Source organism: Rattus rattus, chromosome 4, assembly GCF_011064425.1.
Source record: "Rattus rattus isolate New Zealand chromosome 4, Rrattus_CSIRO_v1, whole genome shotgun sequence".
In the NCBI taxonomy this organism is placed as follows: Eukaryota; Metazoa; Chordata; class Mammalia; order Rodentia; family Muridae; genus Rattus; species Rattus rattus.
The window spans coordinates 40350667-40375562 of record NC_046157.1 but is presented as its reverse complement, the minus strand read 5'-3'; the positions used below and the strand labels follow the sequence as shown (position 1 = coordinate 40375562).

Below are 24896 nucleotides of genomic sequence, written 5' to 3'. Positions count from 1 at the left end.
ATATTTCACTAGTTGAGGAGAAGCACAGGTTAAGTGGGAGTGAGAAGATGCACAAAAGAAGAGTTTACTCTTAAATACATTCAACATGGTACACACGGAATACATCAAACACACTCAAGCAGGGATGGTAAAGCCATTAAATAATACATCTGGTGCTTAGAGGAGAAGCTTCCTCAGTACAGAAAAATAAGGAAAGTGAAGCTTGCCCTTGGTGGTATGAGGCGCAGGTCTGTAATTCCAACTACTTCAAAAGATGAGACAGGGGATGGTAAACTTAAGACCTGCTTGTAGTGCAGAGCAGTCCAAAGACAGCCTGGACAACTTCGGTGATCCTAAAACAGATGGCTGAGGGTACAGCTCAGTGATGGTTTGTCCGGCATGTGGAAGGCCCCGAGTTCACCAACCAGTACCACACACCAAAATGCAGAATGATCTTTGCATTAAACTTAAAAGGAATCAATTTAGGGATGCAAAGTGTTGATAGATAGATAGATAGATAGATAGATAGATAGATAGATAGATAGATAGATAGATAGATAGATAGATAGAGATAGATATATAGAGATAGATAGATAGATAGATAGATAGATAGATAGATAGATAGATAGATAGATAGATAGATAGATAGACAGATAGACAGACAGATAGAGATAGAGATAGATAGATAGATAGATAGATAGACAGACAGAGATAGAGACATATAGATAGAGATATATAGATATATCATCTATTGAAAGAAAGAAAAAAAAACACATTTAGGGTCATGACAACATAGAACTAAAGCAAATGTAGGTCCCATGGATAAGTGAAAGAGCAGGAAAGAATGCATTTGAAGGGAATAAGGAGCGAACAATGGTACCACTGTCTACCTGACATTTCAAGATGTCCCTGAAACATTTATCTTGTTAATTTTCAAGATGTGGGACTGTGTATGGAGTGTCTGATTTACTTAGACTCAATGAAAAATAAAACAGAACAGTCCCTAGATTCTACAGAGACCTCAGTGATAGTCCTATCCTTACCTGATTCCACATCCAGGGAGTACTTATCAATATCCAGGTTCATGGTTTGGTAGGCGGTGGTACAAAAGTCTTCCAGAATCATATATATGGCATTGTTGACATTAGGAGGGACAGACTCGGCGAACTTCACTCGGCTGTTCACCACAATGCTGCCATTTCTGAAGTTCAGGATCTCTAAGTTCTGGAACCCTGACAGATTTGACTGGAGATAGGGAACCAGCTGCAAATGACAAAATTGTCGCGTTTACTGCCACGGTGTACCATTTTGTTGAATACATGCCAGAAAGACCATAAAACATACATAGGCAAACAAAAAGATGCTCATGTGAGTTTTTCCTTTTTAGTGTGTATTCAACAAAAGGCAAAACCTTCTGTCCCTATAGGACAATGGGTAAAAGTAAAGTGGGGGAAGGGGGGTTTCGAAAGAAATAAAGTATCAAATTTTCTTCATATGCATAACTAGATTTAACTCATATATGACTATATACATATATATCACGAATGACTCTTCCCATAATATATGTATATATAGATAAGACATAAAATTCGGGAAGATAAAATGGACTGGTAAAATGGAATGTATTGCTGAAGGTGAGCACAATGGTGCAGACGTATCCAGTGCCATAATGAGAACCTTTATTTTATGCACCAACTAGAAAATAAATGGTTTAATTGCATAAATTAAGAATATTGTGAGATTTTTCATAGCGATATTTAGAAACCTTGTGGAACTCATAAAGCATTTTAGATGCTTAGAGCTTTTTAAGTCTGTTGCACTGATGGATCCCACAACGAAGATCTGAACGTTCTCCTATCACCCCAAAGCCATGATGCTACCTAAGGGTGACAGGAAATTAGTGCCCGTGGAAAACCCCTTCTCTGGGCTCAGATACGGTGTGCCGAGGGTGAGAGGGAGTCGCGTATAGTGACTAATGTTCACATTTGTCATTCTTTGCTTACCAGTTCTAAGAATCTTTGCTCCAGGGCTTTATACTCCAAAGAGTTTTTGTTAAACAGGTCTTCTGAAAACAACATGTTTGTCACGCGGAGGCTGAAGAAAACCACCAAAGCTCCTGCAGTCTGGGTGCGACTCAAGACCCCGCCCTTTGTGGGCTGAGCCACAAGAGGCATCTCTGTGTAGTGAACATGGGTAGGCATTTCCACATAGCTATCAACCTTGCCATTTTGTTCTTGGGTTAGCTCAGGCTGATAGTAATCCGTGCCTACCTGGTCTAGTTCTAATGAAATATCCTGGACGGCCATTATAACTTCATCCTCTAGCTGGATGGGGTGGGTGGATGGAGGCAATTCAGCAGGCTGTGTCATGGGGGCCTTCAACCAGAGTCTGTCAGCGCTCTCTGGTGTACTCGCCAATGTGTCCCTGGACAATTTCCCTAAGGAAGAAGTCCTCGCCCAAACTGTATCTAATTCTGGCAAAATGGTCCACACAGGCTGCATATCTGGCCTTGCTACTGAAATCTCGCTGTCAAGTCCTTTGGGACTGGATGGTTCTGTTTGTACCATACCTTCTTTTGGGAGGGTATTCACCTCATCTGTTTCCTTGGTGGAAGCAGTGGTTGCTATAGTTGCCAGTAAGAAGGGTGCTTTGGTAACTGAGTAAGAATCAATGTCTGGTACATCTGATGTGTGCTTTGAAGAAATTAGAGATGTAGGTTGAGTTGCAGACTCTGCAAAGAAGGGTATGGTAGATCTAACATGGGATTCTTCCTCTGTAAAATGTATGGGCCTATCTCCGTATCTATGTGCTGAAGGTTCAATCATTTGTTCTGTGGAATACATATGTAATTTTTCTATACTCTTAGTTGGTAATAGTGCATCCTGCTCTTCAGACCAGGACTTTGACAGGGGTTCAGTGATCTTCTCTAATGAAGTCTCACTCCATGGCCAATCAATCACATCTACATTTTTCCCAGACCCAGAGCCCAAGCCACTTTCAAAAATGAACTCTTTTTCCACAGAGGTGTCTGGAAACCATGGGCTCACTTCCAACTGGTCTGAGACTCTGGAAGCCAAGGAGTCCAAGCCAGAAGGTGTCGTTATGTCTTTAGCAAGGTCTTCTATAACAGAAGAGGTCAGATGTGGTGAGGATGTCAGGAGAGTCATGTCAGAGTCTTCCATGGGTGGTACTGTTTCTTTTGGCACAGGTTGAATTAATGAGCTTGAAGGCAATACATCAATAGAAACATCTTCTGATTCTTCTGTGTTGTCTAAAAAAAACAAAAAACAAAAACAAAACCAGTTTCCCATTAGTTAATCTACAAAATGAAACCCTGGTTCTCCTGTAAAACTAGCTGTTTTCTCCAGTTACCAAGAACAATAGCTGACCTTAATATCTACACTACAGAAAGATATGATTATAAATTCATAGTGTGGAATAAGCATTACCAAATATAATCCCCATCTCTGAGGTAAAGTCTTGATGACTGAAATAATCCTCAAGCACTTGACTTTTCTTCCAGTGAAAATGAAAAATTAATCATGATTAAAATGAAAACCAGATTGAACTAGAACACTAGAAATTTAGGGAGAATATTTTTTCCTGGAAATTGTGTTTCTCTCTTCTACGTTATTATCCTCATCCTTCAGATTTCCCTCCATGTTCGAAATTCTTGACCCATTGTTTTTTATCTTTATTCACCTTCTCTTTCACACATACAGTCCATCCCACAACTCAGTTCTCAATCTTCCTAATATTGCAACCTGTTAAGACAGTTCCCCGTGTTGTGGTAACCCCCAACAGTAAATTATTTTTATTGCTACTTCATAACTATAATTTTATTACTGTTATGAATAATATTGCAAATCTCAGTGTTTTCCAGCAGTCTTAGGTGACCCCTGTAAAAGGGTTGGTTGACCCCTAAATGGATTTCATTCCATGAGTTGAGAACCACTGATCTAGAAGAGTAACTATTTCATTTCCATCGCTCAATCTCTCTGTGGTTTTCCTAGCTTCTATTTTCCTCTTTTCAATAGTAACCTAAATCCTTGGAGTTGCCCCATAATTAATCTTAAGATTTATTGGAATAATCTTCTTTGATGCAGTTCATGACATAAAAGCAGGCAAAGTATTTTGTTAGTAGTGGCCACAGTAATTATATATTCTTCAATATGACCTTCAAAATATCTTTTAATTGATTTCCACCTCACTTCTCCAAGTCCATTGGCTAAGATACGATGACTTTTATTTTCCAGTCTGACTGATTAAATTCGATTTATTTCTTCTCTCACTCAGGTTTCCCAAGCCATTTTCTCCCTAATAAATGCGACCGTGTTTCCCTCTTTACCATAATCTCTTCAGAGCCCTTGTCCTCTGATCAGTAAAGTATTAAGAAAAGTGATTGACAGAGAAAGAACTAGAAGAGCTTGAAGGGGCCCCCCATATACAACAATGCCAAGCAACTAGAATCTCTTCTATACATGGACTGACCCTGGACTCTGACCTCATAAATGGCAGTGAATATCCTGTTCCTGTCTAGACTGTGGGGGGAGGGCAAAATGGGGGAGGTTGGGAGGAACACTGTTTGCCCGAAACCAGGAAAGGGAATAAAGTGTATATAAGAAATACTCAAGTTAATAAAAAAAAAAAGAAAAGAAAAAAGAAAGTGATTGAAGTTTCTCACCGTCTTCTAATATGGAAGATCCAGAAGTCCTTCCCTCAGGAGCCACAGGCAGGTCAATCTGAAGCACTGCTGGGGTGACAGAATGAAGAGTCAAGCTGCTACCCCCTAAAACCTCTGGGGAAGAACTGAGGACCACATTCGAGGGAGAAGCTAACTTGGGTGTAGACACTATGTCACCCAAAGTACTTTCTGAATGGAGTTCCCTGCCAGTGGCTGAGGGAGGACCGGAGCTGAAACCAAATGGTGAAATAGTGGTGGTGGTGGTGGTGGTGATGGATTCATCTGCTGAGAGCCATTCAGCTTGCAGGGTATTATCCTGGGGAGGGAGAAAAAGGCTAAATCATATCATAGAGAAAAGAGAGACATAGAAATGCCATATTGTATGGGGGAAACACAAGTTCTCTTGAAGCAAATATTCTGGGATCAGACCCTACTTCAGCTAATTACTGGTCTGGAAATGGACTGAAAACCTGTGTAGCCTCACAGTTCACCTGTAAAAAGGCTGGGTGAAATACCATATTTAGAAGACTCTAAACAGAGTGAATCCATGAGAGAGACTACTGTTTCTTTGGTTTTGGATGTTTCATTATCTTCTATCTTTTTTGTTTAAATGACCTCAAATACATAGAAGTTAGTTATGTACTACCCACAGTAGGGAGGAATAATTGACAGTTTTATCCATCATTTCAAAAGATGTTTAATTAGGGGCCTTTATTTTTATGAAAAAATATCATCATATCACAATTTGACTGTCTCAAATAAGAAGCCACACCTGTGAAACTGTTACATGCTTCAAAATACACTTTTCTCTTTCCCCAACTTGCTATTAATATAGTGATAGTCTTACTTCAACAGAAATAAAAAGTAGACAGAAACAAAACCCTTGAATATTCTATTATTAAATCTTATTTTAAAAAATACTTGATGATTTGTGCAGGAAAAAATACTATGTAAAGGAAATTTAACAATGATGTTAATAGGTTAAAAACTCATGGCACTTTGTGGGCGTTTACACATTTTAATATATGCTGCACATTAGCCTGAAATTTTCTCCTTTAAAATGTCTTTCATTTTAGTTTATATGTATGAATATTTTGACTGCCTATACGTAATGCGTGCATGCCTGGCACCCACAGAGGCCAGGAGAAGGCATTGGACCCCCAGGGACTGTAGTTAGGAACCGTTGTAAGCAGCTATGTGGGTACTAGGAACTGAACCCAGGTCCTCTGCAAAAGTATCACGTGCTCTTAACTGTTAAACCATCTCTCCCTAGGGTTCCATGCTCTAATAAGCTAAGTTTGCTGGAGTAAAATGTGCAGAAATGAGAGAAAAAGCATGTGTAAGGAAGAGGAGACCAAAGGCCATCTTCAGACAATGAGGTCTAACAGCAAAGGAGTTACAGAGGAAGAGAAAGATTCAAAGATGAAGGGGGACCACCCTCTTGGGGAATCCTCCATCAGCGTGAATCTGAAAAGAGTAAGAGTAGGTTCATGAGTCAGGCCAGTAGACGGGATCTCATCAGGGAGACAACTTTCAGCACTCATGTAGCCAACCTGAGCAGCCTGGGATCCCAGAACCATCAACAGCACTCAGTCTTATGTAACTGCACAGCTTGAAATTGCTGACCTGTGTAGAGCACCCCTGTGTAACTTAGCAGCGCATAGATGCACAAAACTGCCTTGGGTTTTGCTTTAAATGTCTAAGTTATTCTAAATGGACTGGATGGAGAGAGTAAAGGTTTAATTAATAAATAATAAGAATAAATTGTAAGGCTGTGTGTGTGAAAAAAATAAATCAAGAAACATTACTAACTTACAATGTTTGTGGGGGGCTTGGGGAATTTATCAACCCGTTCTTCAGGAGTGGGAGGAGAGAGAAGTATACATGTGTATGTCAACGTAATTAAAGCATGCAATTTTAAACCTAGGAAGACTGTAAAGAGTCATGTAATCCAATCATGGCATGCATATTTCAGGTAAAGGAAAGATATCCACAGGTGCAAAACAGCCAAAACAATCACAACAACCATAACAACAACCACAACTAAGCCAGGGCTCTCCATACTGCTGTTTCTCCCACTAGAGCTGAGATGGGTGGTTTCCCTATTTTTGTATCAATCCATGTTTCTAGTAACAAACTCATCTCATGAATTCTTCTTAATTCAATATTTAAATATTGGCTACTTTCACTGGCGCTAATTTCCATGTGAAGAAATTTCTAGTTCTAAAGAAAGCATAGTGAAAAACAAGTGAATTTCACAACTGGGATACCAGAAGCTTCCAAGTTCAATAATATATATTATTTATATAAAGATATATAGTAAATAATATAAGCTAAAAATCAACTGGATTTGATAGAGGTGGTGAATGAATATAAGAGTGGTATCAGGGGCTGGGAAGAGTAGGGAAGCAAGAATAAAAAGGCTTGTGGTACAAAATTACAAGCAGAAGGAAAGATGTAGTGTTCTGTAGCTTAGCAGAGTGACTGCAGTTGACAACCTATGGTCTATTTCACAATAGCTAAGGCTGACTATTATCAACATATATAAACATGATAAACATTCGGTCATAGATCACCCTTATTTGATCATGTTGTATGCTAGCAAAAACTCACATTGTACTTCACAAATATACATAACTATTCTCATTAATAAAAAATTCACAGGCTTCAGTCTCCTTAAATTGTTTTCAATTTCCTGCAGATATCACTTCTCATAGAGAGATTTTGTAGGGAGTGGAGAGATGGCTCAGCTGTTAAGAGCACTGGCTGCTCTTCAAGAGGACCCAAGTTCAATTCCCAGCACCCACATGACAGCACACAACTGTCTCTAACTCCAGTTCCAAGTGATCCAACACTCTCATATAGACACACATACAGGCAATATACCAATGCATATAAAATAAAAATAAAATTAGTTGTGAGAGAGAGAGAGAGAGAGAGAGAGAGACATTGATTTTGTTGAAGGGAAAATGGAGCTATTGCAATGAAACTAAATAATCCCTATTAGTCAGTATTTGTCAACATTGACTGACAGTCATCAAACTCTGGCTAGTTCCTGGCAGAAGGTAATAGAAACTTCACGGTATCAGATATTCCTAATTCTCAAAAGCAGCAGGAAATCTACTTTTTTTGTAAAAAAAAAAAAAAATTTAGATACTAGCTTTTTAAAAGTTTGAATTAGGGGATTTAGCTCAGTGGTAGAGCGCTTGCCTAGCAAACCAAAGGCCCTGGTTCTCCCCAGCTCGAAAAAAAAAAAAAAAAAAAAAGAAAAAAGAAAAGTTTCGAATGCCAGCAGCAAACCACTGAACTGAGAACAGGACCCCCGTTGAAGGAATCAGAGAAAGAACTGGAAGAGCTTGAAGGGACTTGAAACCCCATATGAACAACAATGCCAATCAACCAGAGCCTCCAGGACTAAGCCACTACCCAAAGACTATACATGGACTGACCCTGGACTCTGACCTCATAGGTAGCAATGAATATCCTAGTAAGAGCACCAGTGGAAGGGGAAGCCCTTGGTCCTGCTAAGACTGAACCCCCAGTGAATGTGATTGTTGGGGGGAGGGCGGTAATGGGGGGAAGATTGGGAGGGAAACACGTGTAGAGAAGGGAGGGAGAAAGGTTAGGGGGATGTTGGCGCGGAAACAGGGAACAGAAATAACATTTGAAATGTAAATAAGAAATACCCAATTTAATAAAGATGAAAAAAAAAAGTTGGTTTCAAGGGCTGGAGAGATGGCTCAGTGGTTAAGAGCACTGACTGCTCTTCTAGAGGTCCTGAGTTCAATTTCCAGCAACCACATGGCAGCTCACAACCATCTGTAACGGGATCTGATGCCCTCTTCTGGTGTGTCTTTAGAGAATGACAGAGAACTCATATACAGAAAATAAATCTTTTTTAAAAATGGTTTTAAATACATGTCCCTTTCTCTCCATTCTCCATAAAATCTCTCTATGAGAAGTGATAACTTCAGGAAATTGATAACAATGCAGCTCTGTCTGATAAAAAAAATCTTGTCTTTTTCATCGAGTGAGTGTGTGTGTGTGTGTGTGTGTGTGTGTGTGTGTGTGTGTGTGTGTGTGTGTGAGAGAGTGTGTGTGTGTGAGTGTGTGTGTGTGTGTGTGTGGGGCTGGGGATATATACATGTGGAGAACAGAAGTTGATGCTGCACATCTTCCTCTACCTCTCTACCTTAGTTTCTGAGATAGGGTTTCTCAATTGAACCCAGAGTTCACCGATTGGCTAGGCTAGCTCATCAGCGACCCTGCTGCAGCCCTGTTCCAGCACTATAGGATCATGGGTGAGCACTGCCATGGCCCACGTTTTTATGTGGATGATGAGAATATGGACAAAGTTCTTCATGTTTGAGTTGCAGGCACTTTATGGACTGGCCTTTATGGTCATCTCCAGACCTTGAAATTGTGCTTTTAAAATAAGATCACAAATATCTGGTGGTTGAGAAAGCCCAGGATGGTGTGAGAAGGAAAAGCCAAGTTGAGGCTAACCTTGCCTCTCCCTGCTTCTACACTGTGGATGGACATCCAGAAGAGGAAGTATTGTGATGATGGGACGGGATAGGGCAGAGGGTCCTCCATCTTGTATTCTAGGACCGTTTTCAAGTTTAACTAGAGTCTAATCTCCTTAAGGGAGAAACCTATGGAAAACTACCCAACTCTATTTTAAGAATCAAAGGTCAGGAGCTCTAGCCAGCTTATCCTGGTCTTTGTCAAAACTGCCTGTTTGTGTAGAACCCCCTCCAGTCAACCCCTCATCTTAGCAGCCTGTTTGTGCGGAGCCCCACCCCCTTCCAGCTGGCTAATCTCAGCTTCTGTCAAAACGGCTCACTCTGTAAAGCCCTCAGCAGCTTCCAAACAGGATGCCTGCACTGGGTCTCTGCCTTTAAAATCGCCATGTCCTGTTCTGTTCTGGATACTCAGGGCCACACCTGGGTCCCTGGATGCTTGGGTGTGGTCCCAGCTGGCTGAAATAGAGACTTAATTGGCTATACACCGTCTGAGTGGTCATCTCCGGTGAGCTCCCCACAACATCTTATTTGTTTAAAAATCTGTCTACTACCAGTCTGGAAACTTCTCATAGAAAGGACCACACCTAGTTTATTTTTTGCCTGGTACTTGGCACATGAAAAGAACAAAATAAATATATTTCGATGGAGAGGTAAACACCAAATTAATGTGCCATCTATCCCAAACCATTCTTTCTCTAAAATATCTCTCATTGAAGACGTCGTTTCCAATGATTCCACACCTCATAATTAAGTTGCTCAGTAAAACAGATGACTATATTGATTAGTGGTCAAATATGTTTGCTTTCTAAATTTCCACTGTTGTCCTGAAAACTTATCTGGACTGAGCAAGTTGTATTTGGGTGTTTAGAAGTGTGTGCGTGTGTGTGTGCGTGTGTGTGTGTGTGTGCGTGTGTGTGTGTGTACGTGTGTGTGTGCGTGTGTGTGTGCGTGTGTGTGCGTGTGTGTGTGTGTGTGTGTGCGTGCGTGTGTGCGTGTGTGTGTGTGTGCGTGTGTGTGTGTGTGTGTGTGTGTGTGTGCGGGTGTGTGTGTGTGTGTGTGTGTGTGCGTGTGCGTGTGCGTGTGTGTGTGTGTGTGCGCGTGTGTGTGCGTGTGTGTGTGTAGCAACAATTAAAGAAAAAGATAAATTGGAAAGAGAAAAGGGCTGGAAGAGTTTTGAGGGAAGAAGGGACGAGGGAAGTAATGTAATTTTAATCTCAAAACATTTTTAAAACATTTCCCATTGCAGTACTAATGCCAAGAAACAAGTATTTCAAACAGCTGGTGTGAAACAAACAAGACAAAGGCATTTTAAGGAAGCAAGAAGAGGTTGGGGAGGGGGTTGGGGATTTAGCTCAGTGGTAGAGCGCTTGCCTAGCAAGCGCAAGGTCTTGGGTTCAGTCCTCAGCTCCAGAAAAAAAAAAAAGCAAGCAAGCAAGAATGTGGTCTGTGGTCTGCGGTCTGTGGATGCTGGATAGGAAGAGAGTCCCCTCCTGGTCCCTGTGCCCAGGAGATCCCTGAGCCATCTGCACACAAGGGGTCCTAGGTTGACATTGGGAACCATCTTTGCTGCCTCGACTACACTTGATGGGGTTTCTTCTTCTCTCCTCGGTATCTCCTATACGTGAGATGTGGAGGGGAAAGACAGTAAGAACAGCGGGAAAGATTTATTCCCTGCTGTTTATGTGCAAATGGAAATGCTTCATTCCGACTGAAAGGGAGGGCTGTAAGCCAGTGAGAGGCCTCGTTAAGTAGAGACGCTTGCTGGTGACCTGAGTTCAATGCCCTAAACCCACAAAAACGCAGAAGGAGAGAACCAACTTCCCGCTACTGTCATCTGACCTCCACACTTGTGTCACGGTGTGTGCACACTTGTGTGCATCCCCCACATACATTATGGATACACGCACATGCAATAAGAATAAACAATGAAATCCACTTTAAAAAGGAGGCTAATGGTAGAGTTCCTGTTGGTTTTCAGCCAATTTCTTCACTCTTTTCCCCTCCATACACTATTCTACTGCCATATCTCAACTTCCTTTAACATCTATAATGTTTGACATAAAATGTTTACTCTATACTTATGAACATCAATTTTTAGTTTTTCTATAAAAAAATTAATGTCTAGGAAACCTAAAAATAACTCAGTGGACACTCACAGCTTCATTATCTCCTCACAAACATGAACAAGAAACAACTTTTCCCCCATATGTGGAACTTGGCAATGCAGACTTCATTTAACTACTGTGGAAGGGTTAAGTTTTCTGAACTAATACTTGGTCCCCTTGATCTCACCACTGCGAGTAATGATCCAGGGACAGGCAAAAGAATACGAAAGAAATGGGAGCAACTTTGAAAATTCATAATACCAAAGTAAGCAGGAGAGGTTCCAGGGCTGGATCTGGGGTAAGGCACCAAGGCTTACCAGAATAGAGGACGTTGTCACCTGAAGACTTGAACTTTGGGTGTTCCAAACTATTTCTTCCGTTTGGGGGAGCAGAACTCCTCTCACTGAGAAAAGAATATAAAACGTCAATTCTGCGATGCTGCTGTATTGAGATCCACATCCGGCAGCATTTGTACACACTGGACTACAGGAAGAGCCTGCTCCAAAGGTGCCACAGCAAATTAACATGGCCAAAGCAAGTAACTGTGCTCACAAAACTCAGTCCTTCCAACCCTGAGCCCCAGACTGATTGAATTAGGGTACAGACAAAATGCAAACCAAACAGAAATCTGTATCACAGAACAGACTTTGGACCAATCAAAAAGCCTAAAACCCTTTAACGTAGTTCCTCATGTTCAGGTGACCCTCCCCCCCCACTATAAAATTTTTTGTTGCTACTTCATAACTGTACTTTTGTTACTGTTATGAATTGTAATGTAAATATCTGTGTTATTTGATGGTCCTAGGTGACCCCTGTGAAAGGGCGTTCAACCACCAAAGGGGTTACAGCCTACAAGTTGAGAACCACTGAAATAAGGCAAAGGCTGGGTTTTAAATAACCAATCTCTCTGGGTTATTTTGGTCCTGTTTCTGTTTTGTCACTTTCAATTTTCTATCACATCACCTAGTCATGCAGCAATGCTGGAGTGTTGCAGAACATGTCTTCGGTGTCAGGACTGCATAAGTCACAAATCATTCTTTGAGCAATTACAGTGTGGCATTTCATTTATCTTAAACTCTTCCTCTAAAAATGAATCACTAAGGCCAGCAAGATGGCGTAGTGGGAAAGCCAGACTGAGTTCAACCCCCAGGATCCAAACGGTATAAGGAAAGAATAGACTCTCACAGGTTGTCCTCTGACTCCATACATACACTGTAGACTGAACATGCCCAAAGAAAGAAAAAGAGAGGGGAGGGGAAGGGGAAGGAAGGATGGGGAGAGAGGAGGAGAGGGGGGAGAGGGGAGGGGGAGAGGGAGAAGTTTAAAGACATCATTATAACTATGTTTCTCATTTTCTACTTTAGCGACTGGTATCTTTCCTATTTTCTTACTTCAGTTAAATGTATTGTGCTGGATGTTTTCAAGGCTAAAGGACCTGCAAAGTAAAGACATCATGGCAAAGCAGACAGAAACTAAGCAATGACAGTGAGTAAGTTAGAACTCTGTCTCTGATGAATTAAAATGATGCAGTAGCTTGACCGTAAGTAAGCTTTGCCCTGGGATGACCGACTGGAAGACCATTCTATCCCCAAAACCCACGGGGGTACCCTCTCCTCCATGATCCCAGCTCCAGCTGCTCCTTGTGATCCAGAAGGGATGTCCATAGGCATAGCATCCAGCTCTCTCAGCCAGCTTCCGTCAGCTCTCCTCTTCCGATCCATTTCTTCTGTTGGCTTTAAGCCTTAACCAAGGGACCATTTTCAACAGCTGACACTATGGTAGCCCCAGTAGACCACAGCCTGTTGTGATCCCCATTTTCTACTTTCTTTTTTCCTCACACTTTGTTCCCAACCCTTTAAACTATTTCTAACTGCCATGCTGTTCTCCACTTGCCCTGCCCTGTGACCTTCTATGGAGAATATTGCAGGAAGCCCATGACTAATCTCTCACAAAAGACTGTAGGGCGGAAGATCCACTTATCAGGATGGGTCCCGTCTTGTGCATCTTCGCCATACTATATTGAGAAAGGAAAACCACAGGAGGACATCATGAGTGATTTTCAACTCACCATTGATAAGCTGGAGAGACTTGGGATCTGGATTCAAAGAGGAATTTCCCATTAAAAAGTTCTGGTGCAGTGTCTCAGCGATATAATCTCTGAAGTTACTGATTGTATAGACGGCCGTGGGTTTATCATCCAGCTCTACAAGGCCATGGTTCTCCACCTTGTTGGAGTGAAGGCTTATGAGGTCCCAGGTGGTATTGCTGATGGCCTCACCATTGAAGGTAACTGCATAGTGAACATCTATCCCACTACGGTAACAGGAAGGATAAGTTAAGTTCCTCTAAAAAAGCACAAAGAAGGGCACTTTGGGTATATAGAGAGCATTAGGCCAAGGAAGGGAATCTGATAAGGCATGGATTCCATCGGCATTCTCTTCAGACTCTGAGAGCCTCTGCACTACTTCTGCCCCTCCAGAGAATGGAAAGTCGTAGGTTTAATAGGACAAGAATCCTAAGGAATCCACAGTCAACCCTATGACATTATCAGAGGTCTTCATGTCCCCTGTTCTCAACTGCTTCCCTCTCTTTCAAAGCCAACTCCTTTCCTTTCACTAGTTCCCATCTTCCTTCTTTCGCTGTATGAATAAATGTTCTTGGGGGAAAGACCTAAGAGAGGGCTGGTAGGCTAATTAGAACTTTCATGATGTGGAGAAGCTGGGATGGTACAAGTCCAGAGCCAAATTAATAGCATTTATTGCCCACTTCTGTGTGTAACCTGACACTTCTGTTACTATTAGATAAGTTCTTTGGGATGTACAGACTCCTTAGCTCCCATCCACCCCAAAGCTAAGATAGCAGAGATCTCCCCACTTTATCGTGACCTGATATTTCCACCACTGTATTTAATATATATGTGGGCTTTCTTTGTTCTGAAAATTGGTATGAAAATTTCATGAAACTACTGTTATGTGGAAACATGGAATTTGCTGTAAGCCAAATCTATGTTCCCAGGCCATGGTCACATAGTTGGTGCCAGAATGAGCTATCTCTTATCCTCTTTGAAAGATGTCTCTTGAATCAAGACCTGTTACAATTTGTACTTCCTGTTTAAAATAGATGTACTATTTCACAGAGGTGGCTTAGCCAATGAAGGAGCTTGCCAACCAACAGAGTTTAATTTCTGGACCCTTGTAATGTGAAGGAAAGAACCAACTTCTACAAGTTGACTCTAGCCTCTCTATATATTCTATGGTATACACACATACTCACAAACACATACACACACACATACTCACAAACACACACACACACACACACACACACACACACACACACACCTTCTAATTCCTCCCTAAAAGAACACAACATTTTTCTATTTCCTTATTATTGCTATCAGAAAAGCAATGTACTAAACCAGAGCTACTTGTTGAGGAAGAAAGCTTTAGGCAAGAAGTTAAATGTAGAAATAAAGCAACATATTTTTAATGTAGGTAGGTAGGTAAACAGACAGACAGACAGACAGATAAACATTCTAGAATATATTCTAAAATGACAACTATGTGAATGTTTCAGGGGACCTGGAACTTCTGAGTGACAACCCAGAGAATTTACAGGTCAATAAATTTTAAAGCAAAACTGTTAAGGATGTTATGACATGACTTTTCTTTTGACCTGTTTACAACACTCTAACTTAGTTACTCAACATATGTAATTTAGACATCTTTATGGGCATTTTTTTTGGCTCTGTTTTTTTCTTTTTTCTTTTGCCGATTCCCTCATTAATTAGTAAAATGAAACAACAGTACACGCTAAAAGATAACTATCTACAAAGCTAGCTTTGTTTTTCACTATCCCTTCATACAAACCAATGAAGAAAAGGCTTGATGGAAGGGAGGAGGGAGGGCAAATTAGCAACAGTTGGTGTGTTGTTTGACATTTTCCTGGCCATTTGAAGAAATATTATGAGAAGATTAAATTGGGAAACAGCTGGAAATGTGTCTCCTGGACACTCCCTCACCAGGGCGTCTCTTACAAACAACAATTTCTAAGTGTTCTCAACATACTAGGCACCCACTGCATCTCACTCGGTCTTTACAATAAGGTTTGGAGAAGGCTTATCTCTTCAGAAGAGAATGCTAAGGAAATGATACTAAGGTTTTTAAGAAGTTAAAGGGCTTCTTAAATTTTCACACAGAAGATGTGGTGGAGTTGCCCTTTCACCTCAGCACCGTATTGTGAACCACTCAACCTGCTCAGACCGGGCTGCATCATGTCAAGGGAGTCTCTGCGCCAGTCACCAGGCTGGCCTCCAGCCTGCCTCTTCACATCTGGCATGCAAGATACCTCCGGGGGAAAACCTTCCAAAAACACAAGCCAGATGTATAATAGAAGATGTCTATTTCAGACATTCTATGGCAGCAAAAGACTCCCAACTCCAAACACAAAAACAGGTGACATCTTCCCATGAAGTTACTTAAATATTCATGTGTGTATATGTAGATATGTATGTATGTGTATGAGTATATACATACATAGTGGAGTGTATGCTTATTCAATCGCCGTTGTCATGTGCTTGTAAAAGGATTTTGTTATTGTAACTGCCTTCTTCTCTTAAGTTTCTACGATATCCAGCTTGGCACCTCATACTGCGACTTACCCAGTGTCTATTATATGAGCAGAAATGTAGACCGACAACAGTCACTCATATTTGACTGCAGAATTAACTATCTTATCCTCCTAGAGGGGAGAGCTGTACTTTTGCATAAGCTTTACTTTTGGAGGCTTCTTTGACGGTCAGTAGCCCCATAGATTAAAGGCAAATACGACAAACTACCCTGGTTTGACGATAGTGGTCATCTGGATCACCCAACCTCCTCTGAGGCCAAGCTTGCAAAAGAAACTTCGATTCTAACTCCTCACGGCCTTTCCTATGGGGGCAAAAAACCATGAGCCAGCCAACGGGAAGATCACACACTTGGCAGGTGTGTTTCCCGTGTTAAAAAGATCAATCTGAAAGAATTCTCTTTTGTGTTTTAAGAAGGGGAGAGTGGCCTTAAGAAGTCCTTCCTTCCTGTAAGTGCTGGCAAGTTGACCAGTTTGGACCTGTCCTGATCTGCATGTGGAGGACACCCTAGTCTATTGGGGATGCCTGTAAGCCACCAGGTCTCTCCAACTTTCCTTCCCCCATTAACATAGGTAAGCACTAATTGATTACATTGAGGAAAAGAAACCCCGAGTCATTTGATTACTGTTTTCCTCCTCACAGTAAACTGCCTGTTCTAAAGGGTGATCTAGTTCTTAAAAAGTGATAACTGGTACTCCTGCAAACAGGCCCTCAGCCACAGTCCAAACGAGAAAGATATCTAGGTAGAAGGGGGTAGTTGAATAGAGAGAGGGGACTAGTGGGAAGGAGGGGGAGAAGACGGGGGTAAATATGGCTGAAGGCCATTATGACGTTTGAAAGTGTCATATCCTCTGTCCTTCAGGCAGCTGAAGCCTTTTAAGTTTTTACACTACAATGTTAATCTGTAAATTTTAGTCTTTCTTTTTAAGGAAAGAATAGTGGTTCCAAGGCATAAAACAGTAAGAGGGACACCTTCTGGTCAGAACTGAATCCGTCACACGCCCATTGCTGATGGGAAGCTCTGGTCTTTGGACATACTGGCAGGGCACAGGTACCACACACCTTGATGCTCACTTCCTGGTGTGCTTATTTCACCCAATCTACAGGTCCCTGCATATTCATGAACACACACACACACACACACACACACACACACACACACACACACACACACCTCCTTCACCTGCCTGTTTTTTTTTTGTTTGTTTGTTTTTTTTGTTTGTTTTTTTTTTTTTGCTTCAGTTTTGTTCCCCCCTCCTCAGGGTGTCTCTTTTTCTCTGACAACATTGATCGTTCTCTATCTCCCCTACCGTCTGGACAGACACAGTTATTATTCCAAACACCAGAATAATACACTCCAAGCATCCAGAACAATGCCTACCTCCTAGCACCCCAACAAATACTTTTGAAAGTAACGAGAAAGTGATTAATGTTGTCACTAATATGAACAGATCAGATCATTGGAATCCTTACCATTTAAAATGCCATGGCATTTTGTCTCTTAATCTGGAGTATTTTCTAACCCTAAATATAAAAGGAACAACTCCTCCCCCAGAGCATGTCTATTTTCTTCATACATTTGTATCTTAGTACTCATTTAGAGACAGTTTCCAGGCCATCCACTACTTGATGAAGATGCCATGCTTTCTGCCAGCCTGGTGAACTACATCTGCATATCCAAAAAGTTGGGCTTCTTCTCATGGTATTTGTATAACCTATTAAACTTTCCTGTAGGGTTAGCATGACTCTAGGACAGGAAACAATGTTCACAATGAAAGAAGGAGGAGGAAGAGGTAGAGGAAGAAAAGAAGTAGGGGGGAGAGAAGAGGAAGAAGAGGAGGCCATGCCAAACAGAACTGAAATGCCTGCCTCACTGCATGCAAACTTGGGCAAGGACAATCAAGCATTTACTGGAAAGTGGCATGTGCCTTGCATGGCTTTTAAATGCTGAGGAGAAGAGATCACGAGAAATGTTCCTGGATGAGAAATCTCTGCAACTCAGGAAGTCTGTGTTCGATTACCAACCAACCTTGTCCTTTGCTCACAAAATACCATTTTGCTTCCCAGTGTTTGCCTTGGTCATCTAACCCTAACTCTATCTACCATAACATACATATTAGTAAAGGTAAATTCATTAAGAAAGATAAAATGACTTTGGAAGATGCCATAGTTTATTAGCATGGCTTTGTCTTGAAACAAGAACTCAAGGAAATAGTTATAATACCAAGAAACCATGTATTCTTAAAGCCAGGAACTTCACTGTGACCCAGGAAAGCTGCAATCTGGCAAGGAATAAAACACGAAGATTCTCAGCATGAGGGAAAATTTTTAAAAATTCAAGAGGCCAAGAAAGTCCACAGAGGGGTAGACAGACATTTCTGATTGAAGAAAGCTGTGCTGGCCCCACAAGTAAGGTGAGGCAACCAACCAAGGCCACACCATTGCGCTTCAGTGTGGGTCACATAGGAATCCACCAGTTAGGGATCAATCATGTGGATGGAAGGCTCAGCCTCATTCTTTCACCCTAGATGCCCCAATTGGCAATTTGGATGTGTGTATTTTTAAAATGGAGAGCAGTGGTACTCCCCATCATCACACAAGCTAAATATGAGAGAGCTAGAGAAATAGCTCAGGGTTAAGAGCACTGACTGCTCTTCCAGAGGTCCTGAGTTCAATCCCCAGCATCCACATGGTGGCTCACAACCATCTGTAATGAGATCTGATGCCCTCTTCTGGTGTGTCTGAAGACAGCTACACGTACTCCTATACATAAACAAATCTTCAACCACAACAACAACAACAACAAAGAATAATTCTCCTGTGCTGTTTCTTCTGGGAAGAAAGGGTTTATAGCAATGCTTGGAACTGACATTAGAACACGTGTAAGTTAGACTGATATACTATCTGTTCTTTTTAAATTAATTCTACTAAGTTTGCATAATAAGTGGGAATTACACACAGTAAAAAAAACAAGTCAAAAATCTCACATGTATCTAAATGGCAAGGAGGACAGAGTATGTATTCTTTAATTCTGTTCCACACAGGCATTCATGCACAGCTCGGTATGTCAGTGTATCAAGTTTACAAATAAATCCAATCGATTAATTGATACTACCTGATAACACTGAAAAATTTCAGAAACTGTGCCTAAGCTTGCATTCTATCAGGAAAATAGTGACTTTATATTTAATCGTTGTCTGTGTTATTGAGTGTGTTAACAGAATGATTAGCACTCAGCAAATGACTAGTATCCTTTCAGTACTAGGGGTAACCTCAAGTTTTAGGGTTGTTTTAACTCGCTAATCACCATAAGAGGGAGTAACTTTTGAATGGGTGCAGACCTCAGCAGGGTAGCATAGCACAGACCACATTACAATCAGTAAATATACAGAAACTCAAATTCTGATGCCTGATACCTCCTAGTCACGTAATTTCCAACAAAACTATGTCTCTAAAACAAAATGTCCTTACTAGACAAAAGGAAAAATACAAACCCTCATTTTACCATCCTACAAAGTACTAAGATAATAAAGTTGGGGTTTTTTTTTTTGTTTTTTTTAAGAAAAAGAAAGGACTACCACCCTATGCATTTCTAAAGGACAAAAGCCAGAACATATTCATTTCTCTATGCATGGAGTCTTCCCAAAAACAAGGCATTTCACAAATACTTGTCAAAATAATGTGAAGAAGATCAGAAACTCCTTTTCAAGCCAAGATGTTCTTCTGAGCCTTAGGTGTTTATTGGGGTTGGTTCCAGTGACCTCCCTCATTCCATGTGTCAAATTCTATGGTGTCCAAACCTCTAGAATACAGTGGAGTAGTCATTATCCACATCCAACTTACTTTAAATCAATAGCTCTTAACCTTCCAATGCTGCAACCCTTCAACACAGTTCCTCATGCTGTGGTGATCCCCCCCACACACCATAAAATTATTTTATTGCTACTGTAATTTTGCTAGTTATGAATAATAATGTAAATACATGATATGTAGGATATCTGATAAGTGAACCCCCCCAAAGGGTCACAACCCACAGGTTGAGAATCACTGCCTTAAATCATATCTAGAACACTACTCCATCTAAATGCTCTATACAAATACTTTTTATTATCTGGAACATAATGATAATCAAAAAGCCTGTGTATATTCAGTATAGATAAAAAGATCTCCATTATCTTTTTTATAATGTTTTCAATATCAGTTGTCTGAATCCGAAGATATGGAAATCAAAGATGCCAAGCTGACTGTACAAGAAGGAAATGATACCATAATCGCTAAGCACTCCTATAGTTAGCCTACGAATTTGCTTCGTAGAGTCTATTTATATTTACCAAGCTTCTGAGAGAGGCAAATTATAAGTAAATTATGAATCCATAGAGAAACCAATAACTTTCATAAAAGGGGTGTTGATTTCGTCTTTACAATATGCTTCCTAAAAATTCAAGAACAGCTAGTTTTACAAATAAACCATCATAAAGCTCAGCGCCATCACCTTCAACAAATGCACCTTTAAGTGCATCTGATTTTATTATTTGATGGCACAAGAAACTTAAAAGTATGTTTGCTAATGGGTTTTACTCCTACCTTCAATTAACTCAATGTTCAAAGTATCAGTCAGCTATGAACTACAGCCTAGGAGAGAACTTCAGCCTAATGTCTATGGCAGTCCTGTTTCAGGGTTTACAAAACGACTTTTGTCTTGGCAACTTTGTGTACTTGGTTTGTATGAACAGAGAATTTCACTATGCAACCTAGGCTGGCTTTGAACTTGAAATCCTCCTGCGACCTTGGCCTCAAAAGGACTCAGGCTATGGGTGTCTACCGCCATGCCTAGTGAATAAATAAAGCGTCACTGGAGAACAGCTGTGCTCTCTAGTGTACAGTGCATCACCTGTGTCTGCTCTCACCCAGTAGCACTGAGAAGTTACAACAGGGAGGCTCTGGCCTTCAAAGGCTACAGTATTTGTCATAGAGGGTCACAATGAGACTGGGAGAGACTGGAGAACTAAGCTGTGCACTTCAGTACCCTAACACTAGATGCTGACAATGGACAACACAGAAAATAGCACAGGGACTTTACCTGCCATTTTCCTCTGGAGACCTGAAAAAAAAATAAAAAGTATCAATTAGAACTCAATGGCCTTTATAATTGTCCCATAATTTAGTACTGTGCATACCTCATCACTGTTCACATCACATTGTTCAAAATGCCTTCTTAACTGAAATACACCAAATCAGGGCTACTATGTGCTAGAAGTCAAGAGAAGAGGGGAAGGGAAGGAGAAAAGAAAAGAAAGTGAGTTTGAGGCCAGGCTGTAGTTTTAGGACAGACAGACCTACATAGAAAGACCCTGTCTAATAAAAAAAAAAATGAGGGTTAGAAAAGAAAGAAAGAAAGAAAAAAAGAAACAAAGAAAGAGGAAGGAAGGAAGGAAGGAAGGAAGGAAGGAAGGAAGGAAGGAAGGAGACAGAAAGAAGGAAACCATTTAAAGCCAATAATTTTTACAGTTGTTTTTATCTCTTTGTTAAACTCTTTGGTTGATCATTAGAAGACCTCGGTTGTTGGCATAAAATTAGAAATGTCAGACTGGAGAGATGGCTCAGTAGTTAAGAGTCAGAGTTTAGGTCTTAGCACCCATATCAGACAGCTCCTAACTGCCTTCTGTGGACCCAATGTCTCTGTCATCTACAGGAATTTTAACTCATGTGTTCATAGCCAAATACGGATACACATGTAGACATGTGTATAAAAATAAATCTTTGGAAAAAGAACACGACACCAATATTTTAAAAAAAAAAAACAATAGAAATGTCCTTTGGGGACATGTAGGGTCAAAGAAAAGGGGTTCAGTTTCAGAAGTGAATTTTTAAAAAAAGAAAGATTAATCCTATAGCTCCTTAAAGGGGAAAGACAAATGAAAATGAACTTTTTTTCTAGAATAACAAACGCAACAGAACAATAATCTTGAAGCCTTAAAGGAAACGATTTCCCAAGCAGAATCCCATTCCTAATCAAACTATTATTGACCTGAGACGGCCTAAGGAGACTGTTTTCAAGCACACACACAAATGTCAAGAAATGCTCTCCCACACTGTGCTGCGCTCCACAAAACCGAAGAAGCAGGTCAAAAAAAGAGCTCACATACATGGACTCGCCAGAGGCCCCTGGCTGTATGTAGCAGAGAACAGCCTTGTCTGGCCTCAGTGGGAGAGGATCGCCTAATCCAATAGAGAGAATGAGAATTGATGTCCCAGGGAGGGGGAATGCCCTGGGGGCACCCTCTTAGAAGGAAGGAGAGGGGAGATGGGGGAGAACTCTGCAAGGGGGGACCAAGAAGGAGGGCATCATTTGGGGTGTAAATAAATAAAATAATTAATAAAAGAAAAAAGAAAAAAAGAGCTCACATCAGCCATGTGAGGGAGCAACAGTGTCTCAGATTGTCTCATAAGACCCAGGAATGGGCAAGTTGATTTTTTAACAAACTGGTCTCCCAAGCAAAACAACTCAAAGAAGGCAGAAACCTAAGTAGCTGTCAGCAACCTCCCATGTTCAGAAAACCATTCAAGGGCTGGAGTTCCTTTTATCTTGGTCACTCATCCAGATTGTTGTATTTCTCTGCATGTCCCAAGTGCAGGAACATACCTGTGGTCCAGCTTGTGGGAAAATGATCAGCAGAAATTCAGAGAAAACAAGAGAGCACTGCTTCTACTCTTTTACCATCAGTGGTCAAGCCACAAGAAGAGAGGTGATGAAGCAGTCTCCAGCCACACAATCATGGGACTAACGTGAATCATCTTACTTTGGAATGTAAATAAATAAAGTAATTAATTAAAAAGTAAAGAATAAAAAGAGCTCACATCAGCCCTGTGAAAAAGCAACAGTGTCTCAGATTGTCTCATGGGACCCAGGAATAAGGACAAGTTGATTGTTTGACAAACTGGTCTCCTAAGTAAAGCAACTCAAAGAAGAGCCCGCATAGACGGACCCTGTGGTACCATTTCTGTGTAGAGAGCAGTCAGTTCAGATTGTGTCATGTTTTGAAAACTTGTGTATAAGAACATGTCAGTTCTGACATCCAAGAGCACTCCTCTTTCAGAAGAATTCATAGGCACAGTGGAAGTCAGTAGAAATACATTTTAGTAGCATCCACTGTGACTCTCCATGACACTAAATGAAACAATATAAAACATGTTCCTTGCATAAATAGTGATATGGCAGCCTGAGATCTCCTCCAAGCAGCATCCTGGCAGGAGCCATGACTTTCAGAAGCCCAAGTCAAAAACAAAACAAAACAAAACAAAACAAACAACAAAACAAAAAACTATGCATATATTCCCAAACAAGAGAATTGTAACTATATAAAAAAAAGTTAGTGTTTTCATAAACCATCTTTGAAAAGATATAGAAGGCTGCTAGCAGGTTACTTATGAAAAGGAGAACTGGTTGTACTTTTGTTATTCACCACTGTTTTCCTGTTGATAGTATGCATTACGTATTTAAATTCCATTCATGAAAATAATAAAATACATTCCTAATTTTAAAAAGCTAAGTGCATACAAGTCCTACCAGCAATTCTGATTCTAGCAATGTGTCATACACTTTTACCACAATAATATTTTTAGTTAAAGAAAAAGAAAAAAACAACCCAAGTATTCAATTATAAGAAACGGTGAGATTAATTATGAACATATACACCTTGTAGTCATCCTCAAAGAACAATACACAAAGGAACCCAAGCGGGGTGAGAGGAAGGGGGGAATCTGGGAGGGGTGTGGGTTAAATATGCTCAAAACACCTGAAGTCCTCAAAGCATAGAAACCATAATGCACGTATAAAAATGGACTAAAACCAAAAATTCCGATTAGCAATATGTTTAAGCAATTAACTGCAATCTTTGGCTCTGAGTCTCACAGCTCGGTTTCAAAAGAAGATTAAAATATTTTGAGGAAGAAAAAAGTATATCCAAATGGCATGACACTAAAATTAAATGACATGAATGTGACAAAGGAAAGGAAGAAAGGGGGGAAAAAGAGAGAAAGAGAAGGTCCGGAGAAGTGGTTCAGAGGTCAAGAGCACTGGATGCTCTTCCAGGGCACCCAGGTTCAATTCTCAGCACCCACAGGGCAGCTCACAACTGACTTTAACTCCAGTTCCAGGGGATCCCACAACCTCACTTAGGCATGCAGGCAGGCATAACACCAATGTACATGTAATAAAAAAAAATACTAAACAGTAAGCCAAAAAAGATGACTTACAATTACGTAATGTACAATTATGTAATTGTAATGACTTACAAGCATTACAGTCAGTAAGGGTCAGACCAGCTAGCCTACAGTAGTGGGACAGCTTTTGATGTTTCTTTTACATAACAGGGATCAAACAGAACTTCTTGGTCTGGAGAGGTGCTCAGCAGTTAGGAGCATTAGCTGCTTTTCCAGAGGACCCTGACTGGACTCCCCAGCACCCACTTCTTGGCTTAGAGCTGTCTGGAACCCTAGTCTCCAGAGATCTGACATCCTCTTCTAGGGCCTGGGGGGACTGTACACATGTGGTGCACAGACACGTAGGTAAAACATCCATATACACAAAATAATAAATTGTATTAAAAATAGAAGTTCTCCTACTCCTGAAACTGTGCTAAGTATTTCACAAAGTTAATTCACTTATTCCTCACTAAGGAAGTTAATTCACTAACTCCTCACTACAATTCATTAAGGACTGCCCATATCCACTCTGCATGTAAAAAGACTAAGGAAGAAAGACACTGTTAATTTACCCAAAGTGTCACGAAAGCATTTTTAATAAAGCAGGACTCACAGGTAAAATTATTTTATACAGAGCAAGAGTTGAGATCTAGTAATCACTAAAAAAGATACAGTTCAACATAGGCAATATTCCCAGCCAGTCACTCTGGACAAGATGGCTCAAAAGCCACATTGTGCCACAAACGAGTGAGATCTTCAGAGGCCGTCCC

The 24896-nt window shown here is 40.7% G+C and overlaps 1 protein-coding gene across 1 annotated transcript in view; it reads right to left on the bottom strand.

The window, feature by feature from the left end:
- Impg2 (interphotoreceptor matrix proteoglycan 2) overlaps positions 1–24896 on the bottom strand; it is a 63782-nt gene that overhangs the window by 7620 nt on the left and 31266 nt on the right. The window contains exons 10-15 of the mRNA XM_032900305.1: positions 21002–21022; positions 13363–13607; positions 11612–11697; positions 4664–4979; positions 1983–3250; positions 1023–1242 (exon numbers count right to left, since the gene is read on the bottom strand). Coding sequence (XP_032756196.1) covers positions 1023–1242; positions 1983–3250; positions 4664–4979; positions 11612–11697; positions 13363–13607; positions 21002–21022 — 2156 coding nt within the window. The remainder of the gene's footprint in view (positions 1–1022; positions 1243–1982; positions 3251–4663; positions 4980–11611; positions 11698–13362; positions 13608–21001; positions 21023–24896) is intronic.